We start from the raw sequence: 13,144 nt of genomic DNA, 5'->3' as shown, positions 1-13,144 counted from the left end.
ACGCCACAGGAGATTAGCCCAACGCTGCCTACCCAGGTGCCGGAATCTACTACCGAAGCCCTTCAGGGAGCGCCAGACCCACAGACGGCCCCTTTTCATTGGTAGCTGGACTTGAGGCCCCGCCCCCTTTCGTACAGCCCTCATCTGTGACTGGCTCTCGGGCCCCAGCTGGCCACACCCCCTCCCCTCGCACATACACAAGAGTCACGCGCCTTTCAGTTGGAAACTTGGCGTGCTGAGGGGGACGGTGGCCTTCATCGCCCCACCCACCTACCTTGCTATTGGTCCGCGGCTCCGCTCATGACCACGCCCCCATTCCAGCCCCCTGGCTGGGAGGGTGGGCACCTGCGCGTGATTGGCTAGTCCGCCTGCCTCTCGCGGGAGCGGCTGGCGCTTCCCCCTCCCTTTTTCCCCTCCCGCGAGTCCCCAGGTTCCTCAGCTAGCCGAGGCCGAGTCAGTGTCAGTCAGGGAGCCGGACTGCTGAACAGTGTGTGCGGACGCTCCGCCGCAATCTCGCCCAGGGGCCGGTGCCTGCGCTCGCGCCGCCGGGTGGGAAGGATGAAGCCGCAGCTGGAGCAGCCACCCTATGATTGGCTGTGTCGCTTGTGAACCCGAAGTAAAGATGGCGGGCGGGCAGGCAGCCGCCGCACTGCCCACTTGGAAGATGGCGGCGCGCCGCAGCCTCAGCGCCCGCGGCCGGGGGGTCCTGCAGGCAGCGGCGGGCCGGCTGCTGCCGCTGCTACTGCTGAGCTGCTGCTGCGGCGCGGGCGGCTGCGCAGCAGCGGGCGAGAACGAGGAGACGGTGATCATCGGGTTGCGGCTGGAGGACACGAACGACGTGTCGTTCATGGAAGGGGGGGCGCTGCGGGTGAGCGAGCGGACCCGGGTCAAGCTGCGGGTGTACGGGCAGAACATCAACAACGAGACGTGGTCCCGCATCGCCTTCACGGAGCATGAGCGGCGGCGCCACAGCCCAGGCGAGCGCGGGCTAGGGGGCCCCGCGCCGCCAGAGCCGGACAGCGGCCCCCAGCGCTGCGGCATCCGCACCTCAGATATCATCATCTTGCCCCACATCATTCTCAACCGCCGTACATCGGGCATCATTGAGATCGAGATCAAACCGCTGCGCAAGATGGAGAAGAGCAAGTCCTATTACCTGTGCACATCGCTCTCCACACCAGCCCTAGGCGCCGGCGGCCCGGGGTCCGCGGGTGGCGCCGTCGGGGGCAAGGGCGGCTCCGGGGTGGCCGGGCTCCCGCCGCCCCCGTGGGCCGAGACCACCTGGATTTATCACGACGGCGAGGACACCAAGATGATTGTGGGCGAGGAGAAGAAGTTTCTGCTGCCCTTCTGGCTGCAGGTGATCTTCATTTCGCTGCTCCTGTGCCTGTCGGGCATGTTCAGCGGCCTCAACCTGGGGCTGATGGCTCTGGACCCGATGGAGCTGCGCATCGTGCAGAACTGCGGCACGGAGAAGGAGAAGAATTATGCCAAGCGCATCGAGCCCGTGCGCAGGCAGGGAAACTACCTGCTGTGCTCGCTGCTGCTGGGCAACGTGCTGGTCAACACCACGCTCACCATCCTGCTCGACGACATCGCCGGCTCAGGCCTCGTGGCGGTGGTGGTCTCCACCATCGGCATCGTCATCTTTGGGGAAATCGTGCCCCAGGCCATCTGCTCCCGGCACGGCCTGGCTGTAGGGGCCAACACCATCTTCCTCACCAAGTTTTTCATGATGATGACCTTCCCCGCTTCTTACCCGGTTAGCAAGCTGCTGGACTGCGTCCTCGGCCAGGAGATAGGCACTGTCTATAACCGGGAAAAACTGCTGGAGATGCTCCGGGTCACCGACCCCTACAACGACCTCGTTAAGGAGGAGTTGAACATCATCCAAGGGGCGCTGGAGCTCCGCACCAAGACAGTGGAGGACGTGATGACTCCGCTCCGGGACTGCTTCATGATCACCGGCGAAGCCATTCTGGACTTCAACACCATGTCGGAGATCATGGAGAGCGGCTACACCCGTATTCCAGTATTTGAGGGGGAGCGCTCCAACATCGTGGACCTCCTCTTTGTCAAAGACTTGGCCTTCGTGGATCCAGATGACTGTACTCCCCTGAAAACCATCACTAAATTTTATAACCACCCCTTGCACTTTGTTTTCAATGACACCAAGTTGGACGCTATGCTGGAAGAATTTAAGAAAGGTGGGAAATTTTGGTATCTTTCATTGGCTTGCTTTTTCTCTCTCCATCCTCCTCCCTACTTGAGCCCTCTACCAACCCCCCAAGGCGAGTTGACCGGAATTTCTCCTCTCTCTTAATTGCAAAGTTGAAAGGGTGGCGTGGATTTGGGGATGGATTGAACTAGTAAAAGCTTCTAGGTTTTTTTTAAAAGCACAAGGCTAACGTCACTGGCTTTTTCACATTTCAAAAAGCAGCCGTTCTATTTTCTGTGCATGATACTGCCTGCAACTCTGGTCTTGAGGGGTCTGCTGCATTCATTGCCCCAGTTCTGAGTGGGTGGTTGCAAATAGGGGCCAGCTAATGCCATGCTGTGACATCTGGCTGAGATGTACTCATCTCCGGCGTTTGGAAAACATTTAAATAGGTTTAGAATATCTATAGGTTTAGGATTTAGAAAATCCTTTTCCTCCTCCTTAAACATTCATTGACATTTCCGAGATTGGAAGTGCCTTTTCAGTAGCTCTGTTCCTGGTTGTCAGGCCACCTGTGGGGCAGACTGAGGTCTGCCTTTGGAGATAGGGGATGGGTTAAGCCAAATATCACCAAAAAGGTTCACTCATCCGGATGTGACTTGCCTTAGCTAGAAAAGAGAGTTTTTTAAAAAGTAAAGTTAGTTATTAATGTATGACTTAGAAAGACTAGGGGTGAGTTAACCTTTTATGAGGCTATCTTGTCTAGCTTTCTTCACTATTTGTTTATCTTTACTTGACAAATAAAATTTCCCAAACCAAGTGTGGTTTTGGCAGAGATCTTGAACATTTAACAATGGGATGACGCCCTCTATTGTGGTTTATTTATTTCTTGAGTTTTTTTCTGGTTTGTAAGTGTTCTTTTTGACCTTGATCACTTGGTATATTAAGTTCAAGTTTTTAAAAAACCAAGTCAGTGCTCACTGTTCTGGGGAGTTTTAGCAGGGAAGAGAGGTGCAGAGTCTGATGTGCTCACCTTTCTTGCATGGTGGTATTTTTTGTTTGTTTTACCATGTAATGAACAGGCAAATAGCAACTCATGCAATTATTACTGAAATTCTGTCTTTAAAAAAGTTTCCAGTAAATAGTGTTGCCATTTGAAAATCAAGGGCTGCTGAGCTGTTTAATTGCTGTGGTGCTAGTGCAGGTATTAAAATGTGTATGTAACCTTTAATGACTTGCTAGTCCTCAAAACTAAGTTTTCCTTCTGCAAATAGCATTTTGAGCGCTCAGAGTGGTCTCTCCACCAAAAAAGGCTGTGTTTAGTAAGTGTTGACAGCTCACTGAACGTGGTGATCTGAACATCCCCATAGAGCGTGTGTTTGCCCTAATTCCATTCTCCTGGCTGAATGGTGTCCTCTCTGGAACGGGATCACATTGCAGTAATTTTCAGATAAAGGAATAGAGCAGAATGTGCTTCAGAGATTGGTAATTTGCATTTAAAAGCAGAAGGAGATTCTTCTGGATTCTTAAACAGTAAAAAGAAAATGTCCATTATCTAAGTGACAGAGCTTCTTTTGGGGGGTGTCATTATCCTTTCACTGCTAAGCTGTTAATTAGAGCATCTGACCAATCTCTTCTTTCATTTTGCAATAATATATCTAGTACAGAAAGATAACCTTGCAGTGCTTGAAAATGCCTCTGAAATACTTTTTTTCTGTTGCTAGGTTTTGCAACATTGAGACCGATAATTTATTCCATGATTTTTTAATTCAGAATTTTTGCCTATCTCCTGATGGATTGAAACACTAGTGTGTCCTCCCTGCTAAATGAAGCCGTTTCTTAACTTCTATATCTTTTTTTCTTGGAGAATTTAGCTCTTTACCTTACAACTCATTAATCTTGCCCCTACCTCAAAATTTCAAAATTTGCATCATTTTGAAACTTGTTTTTGGTTGTCCTTGAACAATAGTCCTATGTATTTTCTGTGGTTTATTTTCAGGAGGAACTTTTTCTCCCCAATGTTACCTCTCACGGTACCTTTAGATAACGGAGTTACTAATATTTTCCCATGAATTTTTGAAAAATAATAATGCACAGAACTTTTTGTCCTTAACCAGAGTGATATGTTTGGTTAAGGAGATAGTACAAGTTAAAGGTACACTCAAGTTAGTGGCATGTTTGGAAGAGCAGGCAAAGACAGTAGGTTGCAAATGGGAAATTTCAGCCATGATCTTAGAAGGATAGAGTGGGTGTTTGTTACTTAAACTGTAAGAACCATTGATTTTTCACCTTCTCCTTCTTGGTCTTTTTTTGATGAGTTTGGTCACTTTAACCTTACTAACGGCTGTGTTAGTTCTTTCTTTCCTGTGACTTAAAATATTTTACCAGATACTGTTTTCTTTATTTTCTAATTCACTTTGAAATACTGTGAACAGTCAACCTTTATTGTTTTTTCTCTATTGAATAATGGTATATGGGATGGTGTGAAGGCTTTTTCTTCCTCTCTTTCCTTCCTTCTCCTAATAATACCAATTGTAACTCCCTCAGACTGTTAGAACATTAATCCAGATCTCATTGAAAATTGCCCTTCCCAACTAAGAATGTCTGCCTTGAAGTCTTTTCTTTATAGAGCTGTACATCATCAGTGTGAGTTATGCTTTACCACCGAGGGGGAAAGGTTCCCAATGTGGAAAGAAATGAAAAGCTACCTTTATATAAGAATGTGTGAATGTCTTCTTTCTATTGATTAGAACTTTTTGCCTGGCTACTTGGAAAATCAGCTTTCCTTGAGGTTGGAAGACAGTCATTATACTCATTTTGCAGTTAGCTTTTTATTTATTGACTGCGCCAGGCACAGGGCTGAATGTTTTACACGAATTACCTTGTTTGAATCTCACAGTGGCCGAGCGAAGCCTTTTCTCCATTTTACAAGTGAGGAAATTGAGGCTCAGGTTACATAATTTGTTCAAGGTCACACAGTAATTTGTTGATATGGGTTTTAACTCAGGTCTGTGTGACAACCAAACTGGAGCTCTTAACTACTCTAGGCTTAACCATTATGCTGGTCCCCTTGATTCTGATCTTACATTTCTGGTTTGAGTGAGGGTGAAGTTTGGTCTTTTGTCAAAGCATTGCCTCAGAGCTAGTTGGGCAACAGTCACAGAAATGTATTTAAACATATAGATGGCTTTAAACCCAGTGCTTCTGTGATGGTGTACATACTATTTGGTTTCCCCACTTTTGCCATTAAAACAAATCCGTTTCTTGGCCTTTGTGATCCTAAATCTAAAGAATTCTTTTCCATGCCAAGCATCAAGTTTCATTTTGGTGAAAATGTTTTATGCTAACGTTATAATGTACTAGTGTGCTGCTTTAATGAAATATTCTACAGCTGTTTTTCTGATAGCTAAAGCATGCAATAATGCTTCACTCTTGTTTTTCATCTGTCCTGCTGCAAGGATGACTCAAATTCAGTTTTGTGTTTTTTTTTTTTAAAGATTTTATTTATTTATTTGAGACAGAGAGAACGAGAGAGAGCACATGAGAGGGGGGAGGGTCAGAGGCAGAAGCAGGCTCCCTGCCGAGCAGGGAGCCCGATGCGGGACTCGATCCCGGGACTCCAGGATCATGACCTGAGCCGAAGGCAGTCGCTTAACCAACTGAGCCACCCAGGCGCCCCAGTTTTGTGTTTTAATCTTGATTTTATTTGCATTTTTGTTGCCACGTATATAGTAATTGATTGCTAATGAGCATCCTTTACAGCTGTGCCCCTCTGTGCTCCATGCAATCGTTCTCTTTTTCTTTAGTTACTTTTGTAGTTACTTACAATTTTAAATAAGAGGATAAAAGTAAACCCCAGGAGAAGATTATGAGACTTCTAGAAAAACTGTCTTGAAGCAAAATTGTGGAGAGGAAGGAAAGCTAAATTGAAGGTTGCTACCTTTGTATGCAGAAAGGACACCAGAGGTTCTCCATTGACCTGACAAAACCTTCCTTGTAAAACATTGTGGACTCTTGGCCACCCAGTTGACTCTACTGGGGTTGAATTTGAAGAATTAGTAACTAGTTATTATTGTTTTGTTTTGTTTTGTTTTCTTTTTGCTTTGTAACAATTGCATTCCAGTATTGCAGAGCATGCAGTTTTATAGCTGCTAGGGACTTAGCCAGGCTATTTTCTAGCTTTTCCTTAACCAGGAACAGGTAGGATCACCAGATAATGTTCCTTAAGGGAAGAGTGTTTTCACTTAAACACTGTTTAAGTGTTTTCACTTAAAACACTAGGTATGCAATTCTCTCTTCCTATAACACAAGTCTTTCCATATCAGTGTGATGAGGGTTTAATGTTGGAAACTTTTTTACTCACCAAACAAAGTGTTTCACTTGCCTAGAATCTAGAAGGATGTTTTTATTGGTGTTTGAAGGCATGAATGAATGATGGCAGGGATGGATGGGTGGATATATTTGCTTCTATGATCTTGTATGTTTAGTAACTTTGTACAGTAACAGTGTTAAACTATTATAATTTCGTATGTTTTTAGATCATCACTATGAAATATCCAGCTAGTGTAGAATCAGAGGTGGAAGGCAGGCAGCTTGAGGATCATCTCCAGTGTTTGCAAAACTTACCGGGTGATAAGAACCACTTGGATCACTTATTAAGAATAAGGTCCTAGGCCTCATGCAGAGGTGTCCTGAAGCAGAATCTAGGGAAGGAGGCTTGGGACACATATCTTTAACAGTTACCCTACAGTTAGGTGAGTTTAGAAAACGTTGGCCTAGTCATCCTTGTAAATAAGGAAAGTACACCCTGAGAAGGAAAGTCTCATAAGTGACTTGCTCAGGGCTACCCACCTAGTTAGTAGTATCGACAATACTAGAATCCATGTCCCTGTTTCTAGACTGGAGTTCTTTCCATTCCATCAAGCAGGCCTTCTGGTCCCAAGGTAAAGTTATTGTGGTCAGAGTTAAAGGTATCTTTGTCATTGAAAAAGCAAATATTCAGGTTTGCCATTGGTTTTGGCCCTGTGATTTTGATGTCAATATTTTTGACATCCCGGATTCAAGCCATTGTTGACAGGCATTTTGTTACACAGAAAATAAATCTGAATGTGTGAGCTCATTTTATTTTAGCTTATTGCTTTGATTGAGTTTTTTACTCTGCTGAGGTCAGACTAGGTGGGTATTTTAGGAAATGGGTCTTGAGATTGCTTGAATCCTTAATAGTTAAATAGTAGGCCTTTCATTTGAGTTAACTTGTTTTGGATAGCCATGAATGATGTGTTTTCTTTTGATTGTGTCTTCTATGAGAGTAATTAAGATTGGACTTGGGAATTTAGGGCGAAACTTCTTTGGCTTTTTAAATTTTTATTCACAGTTCAGGTCTGTAAATTTCCCATTGAAATATTCATCAAAGCATTTGAAGTATGTGCCCCATGCATGCATCTATCTGTCCTAAGTGTCCTTTTTTAAAAATATAAGTTAAATTCTTACCAAGAATCATGCCTGATTTGGGAGGTTGTTTGTCATAATAGGACCATGGAAGCTTGAGCATAGCTTTTTAGGTCAGGAGACACCATAGTTGAATACCGGCTCTGACTTGCTATGGTTTGGATGAAACAGGGAAGGACCTTGTTCTGCTTTTCTCTTGTTTTTTGTGGGGATTACACACTACCACCCTCTCCCCACAAAGGGCCCAGAATTATTTAAATTTTGAAACATTCCAAACTACTGGGAAGGATCAGTTAATTTTAATTACTAGCAAATCTAAACACAATTTAAAATATCATTAACCAGGAAAACCCACAAAATAGACTGAACCAACATAATATTTATGGTTTTATTTGTTCTTGAATAACTTAGACTTTAAGAAAACAAATCTCTGGACTCCAATTAGGTATTTACTTTAGTTCTGTATAAAGTAGTATCTTTCTTTCTAAGGGGCCTTATGTTCTAAGCACATATATTTAACTGGTAGTAAACTTCAATTCTCGTAAGCTTTGCTTGGAATATAAAGAATGTTTATTAAACTAAATACATGGAAATGGATTACTAGGATTGAATACAATTTATTTTAGTATTCTCTTTTCACCTGCTTTTTCCCAGGACACAAATCAGAAATCCCCAATCCTACCAACATCAAAAAAGAGAGACACTAGGTGCACCTGGCTAGCTCAGTTGGTAGAGCGTGTGACTCTAGATCTTGGGGTTGTGAGTTCTAGCCCACCTTAGGTGTAGAGATTACTTAAAAAAAATTAAAATCTTTTTGTTGTTGGTTTTTTTAGGTGGTTTTATTAAAGCACGGGGACAGGACCTGTGGGGGGCAGAAAGGGCTGCCTAATCTTTTTTTTTTTTTTTTTTTTGAGATTTATTTATTTTAGAGAAAGAAAGAGAGTGAGGGGGCAGGGCAGAGGGCGAGGGAGAGAGAATCCCAAGCAGACTCCACACTGAGTGCGGAGCCCGTCTCAGGGCTGGATCCCACCACCCCCAAGACCACAACCTGAGCTGAAACCAAGAATCAGAGGCTCAACCGACTGCACTTACCCAGGCGCCCCCCCCCCCCAAATAAAATCTTAAAAAAAGAAAGAGACACTAAGAAGCATTCTTTCAACATCACATACACTGGCAAGTCTGGAATGTTTACACAGAGGGAATTTAGGGGTAACACACTTTGGCCGGGGGAGCTAAGGGACGAATAACAAGCACCCACTGTAGGTGATATGTTTATTAGGTTGGCTTAGGGGTTGATGGAGATAATGGGGGTGCCCACTCCCCCCATTTTACATTAGTGCTACCACTGACTATAAGTACGGCTGTAATGATGGTGAGATCCTCATTTCTTCATACTTAACCACCCCCTCCCCTTGCTGTCAGACCTAGGTGGGGATACTTCTCTTTGAATTTATATCCTGTGGGGAAGATACTACTCACTAATGCAGAGGTTAAGAAAAATGTGCCCTTCCTAGATCTACTTTGGACAAGTGACTTACTCTCTTTAAGCCTCAGTTTTTTTCCATAGTAAAATGGGATGGTTTCTGACTCCTAGGGTACTTAGTAAGAATTAATGTGGTAATGAATGTAAAAATGCTTGTAGTAGGACCTGGCACTTAGTGCTCAGTTAACCATTATTTTTGTCATGATGAGGCTCCTCATCGTTCTTGATCTTTCTTTGGACTAGGTATTGCTAGTCAAGAAACACCTTGAGCCATGTGTGTTCATAGTTGTTATGGATGGCAGAAGCTTGAAAGTGGCTAGTTATTGCAGGTTTTTTCTTTTATTGTGATTGAGTTCTAGCCTCTGTTACTTTTCTAACAGTTGCTGTTAGTTGACAAGATGGCCACATGCATACATATTTTGAAGGAAAACAGAACAATCAGTTACATGTTCTACCCTTCTTAGAGTAAGAATCCTGAATTAAAAAAATCATTCTGGCTAGTATCAAAAAGACAAGAAATAACAAATGTTGGTGAGAATGAACCCGTGTGCACTGTTGGTGGGAATGTAAATTGGGGCAGCCACTGTGGAAAGAGTATTGAGAGTCTTCAAACATTTAAAATAGAAATACTAGGGCGCCTGTGTGGCTCAGTCGTTAAGTGTCTGCCTTCGGCTCAGGTCTTGGTCCCAGGGTCCTGGGATCAAGCCCCATATCGGGCTCCCTGATCAGTGGGAAGCCTGCTTCTCCCTCTCCCACTCCCCCTGCTTGTGTTCCCTCTCTCGCTGTGTCTCTCTCTGTCAAATAAATAAATAAAATCTTAAAAAAAAAAAAAATACCATATGATCCACTAATTCCACTACTGGGTATTTACTCAAAGAAAATGAAAAACCTAATTTGAAAAGATATAAACACTGTATGTTTATTATAGCATTATTTAAGCATTACTTAATAGCCAAATTATGGAAGCAGCCCACGTGGCGATTGATAGGTCAATGGATAAAGAAGAGCTGGGGTGTGTGTGGTGGTGGGGTGTATGTGTGTGTATGTGTGTATGTGTATGTGTAATGGAATATTACTCAGCCATAAAAAGGATGAAATCTTGCCATTTGCAACAACATGGGTGGATTTAGAGGGTATAATGCTGAGTGAAATAAGTCAGAGAAAGAAAAATGCCGTATGATTTCACTTATATGTGGATTCTAAAAGACAAAACAAATGAACAAACAAAAAGCAGGAATAGACCCATAAATACAGAGAACAAACTGGTGGTTGCCAGAGGCGAGGGGGCTGGGAGGGTGAGCAAAATGGGTGAAGGGGAGTGGGAGGTACAGGCTTCCGGTAACGGGATGAATAAGTCACAGGGATAATTGGTACCACCTAGGGAATATAGTCAATGGTACTGTAATTGCGTTGTATGGTGACAGATGGTAGCTACCCTTGTGGTGAGCACAGCATAATGTATAGAGTTGTGAAATCACTATGTTGTACACCTGAAACTGATGTAATGTGTGTCAACTATACTTCAATAATAATAATAATAAAAATCTTCAATCTCTTTAAGTGACTAAAAAAAGGCTACAAAGTTTAAAAGAAATAGAACAAATACTCATGGATTTTGGAAGCCCTTGAATAACCGAAGTTTGAAGCCTAAAAGGAAGATCTCAAATTACTTTGATAAAATCTTTTAACATTGATTATATCAAAAGCATAAAAAATGGTAATGTCTAATATAGCAAATTTTTGTTGCTTATAGCAATGTAAATTTGTAATACTTTTGGAAGGCAACCAGGAGTCATTAAAATGTCCTACCCTTTGGTTTAGTAATTCCCCCCCCCCCCCGGAAATCTTAATTCAGTGGTATAATTCAAGAGAAGAAAAAAGCTACATTGGCTTTTCATGTTGCATGTATATTGCAACATTATCTATAAATAGTGAAGAATTGGAAATAAATGTCTAACACTTCAAGGCAGGGCATAGAGGGGAGGGAGTTAAGAAAATTATAGATGTCGGGCGCCTGGGTGGCTCAGTTGGTTAAGCGACTGCCTTCGGCTCAGGTCATGATCCTGGAGTCCCGGGATCGAGTCCCGCATCGGGCTCCCTGCTCGGCAGGGAGTCTGCTTCTCCCTCTCCTGCTCCCCACTCTTGTGCTCTTTCTCTCTCTCACTCTCTCTCTCAAATAAATAAATAAAATCTTTAAAAAAAAAAATAAAATTATAGATGTCAACTAATTATAACCATTTAATGATAATGTTGAAGGCAATAAAGCAGTATGGGGGGAAAATCTAGACTGATTATTTTGCATGGATTATAGGCATGCAAAAATACTTAGTGTATGGACTGAAGCGGAACATGGAAATAAGAAAAGTAGTTGATGTGTTAGGATAGGGTGATCATAGCCAGTCTTTGCAAAAAATCTTTTTGTTAACTTTGTACAATAACATACTTAGGAAAAATTTAAGTCTGCTGAGAACATTATGAATCCTGATCTTGGGAAAACTAATCTTTGCTCATATTAGGGAAATCATATTATTCCGTTTCTCCTTAAGGACGTTTTACTGCTGAAACAAGTGATTCTTTTAAAAATTTAAAAAATTGAGATATAATTCACCTATCATACAACTTGGTGGTTTTCAGTGTATTCACAAGGTTGAGTAACCGTTAACTACTGTCTACTTCCAGAACATTTTCATTACTCCTGTGCCTATTAGCAACCACTCTCCATTACCCACTCCCCACAGTCCCTGGAAACCATTAATGTGGCCCTTTGTGTCAAGCTTCTTTCACTTAGCATAATGTTTTCAAGGCTCATCCAAGTTGTAGAGTGTATCAGTATTTAATTCCTTTTTATAGTCAAATAATACTCTATTTATGGATATATATACACACACACACACACACACACACCACATTTTGTTTATCCATTTATCAGTTGTTGGACATTTAAGCTTTTCCTACCTTTTAGCCATCATAATTAATGTTGCTATGACTGTTGGTATACATGTTTTTATGCACATATATTTTCAATTCTTTTGTGTATATACATAGGAGTAAGATTGCTGGGTCATGTGGTAACTCAATTTTCAACTGTTTGAGAAACTGCCAAACTGTTTTCCAGTCTCCGCACCATTTTACATTCCCATCAACAGTGTATTAGGGTTCCAATTTCTCCATATTTTTGCCAACTCTTTTACTGTACTTTAAAATTTAAAAAATCTTTTTTATTATTATAGTCATTTAGTAGGTGTGAAATGGTATCTCGTTGCGGTTTTGATTTATATTGCCCTGATGTCTAATGGTGTTGAGCATCTCTTCATGTGCTTATTGGCCCTTTGCATATCTTCAGATCCTTTGCCCATTTTTAAATTGGATTATTTGTCTTTTTTTATTATTGTAAGAATTTTTTTTTTTAAGATTTTATTTATTTTAGAGAGAGAGAGCGTGTGCACGAGAGAGCACGTGCATGAGCCGGGGGAGGGGCAGAGGGAAAGAATTTCAGGCAGACTCCCTGCTGAGCATGGAGACAGACTCCCTGACTCCGGGCTTGATCTCAGGACACTGAGATCTTGACTTGAGTGGAAATTAAGAGTTGGACACTTAACTGACTGAGCCACACAGGCGCCCCTGACTTGTAAGAATTCTTTATGTATTCTGAATACTGCATCACATATACTTATCAGATTCATGATTTGCAAATATTTTCTCTCATTCTGAGTTGTCTTTTCATTTGCTTGGTAGTAACATTTAAAGCAGAAAAGTTTTTAATTTAATGAAGTCCAATTTACCCCTTTTTTCTTTTGTTGTTTTATCTTTATTGTCATATCTAAGAAACCATTGCCTAATCCAAGGTCACAAAGATTTTTTTTTTTAATTTTTTTTTTTTTTTTAAGATTTTATTTATTTGCAAGAGAGAGAATGAGAGACAGAGAGCATGAGAGGGAGGAGGGTCAGAGGGAGAAGCAGACTCCCTGCTGAGCAGGGAGCCCGATGCGGGACTCGATCCCGGGACTCCAGGATCATGACCTGAGCCGAAGGCAGTCGCTTAACCAACTGAGCCA

General features: G+C 42.6%; 1 protein-coding gene across 6 annotated transcripts in view; it reads left to right on the top strand.

Annotated features, from left to right (window-relative positions):
* The first annotated feature begins 251 nt into the window (after positions 1 to 251).
* The window catches only part of CNNM2 (cyclin and CBS domain divalent metal cation transport mediator 2), a 138,744-nt gene continuing 125,851 nt past the window's right edge, over positions 252 to 13,144 (top strand). Inside the window, exon 1 of one of the 6 annotated variants that reach the window (XR_014146002.1) lies at positions 252 to 2,207. Coding sequence is in view for 4 of the 6 variants with exons in the window: in XM_081822810.1 (XP_081678936.1) it covers positions 587 to 2,207 (1,621 nt within the window). In the remaining 2 variants the exon portion in view is untranslated. The remainder of the gene's footprint in view (positions 2,208 to 13,144) is intronic. The other 5 variants (XR_014146001.1, XM_081822810.1, XM_081822811.1 and 2 more) reach the window with 5 other exon arrangements.

Source organism: Leptonychotes weddellii, chromosome 6 (assembly GCF_054177405.1).
Source record: "Leptonychotes weddellii isolate Sample4059 chromosome 6, ASM5417740v2, whole genome shotgun sequence".
NCBI lineage: Eukaryota > Metazoa > Chordata > Mammalia > Carnivora > Phocidae > Leptonychotes > Leptonychotes weddellii.
Note: the sequence above shows the minus strand (reverse complement) of the source record. Positions and strands in the feature narration are given on the sequence as shown.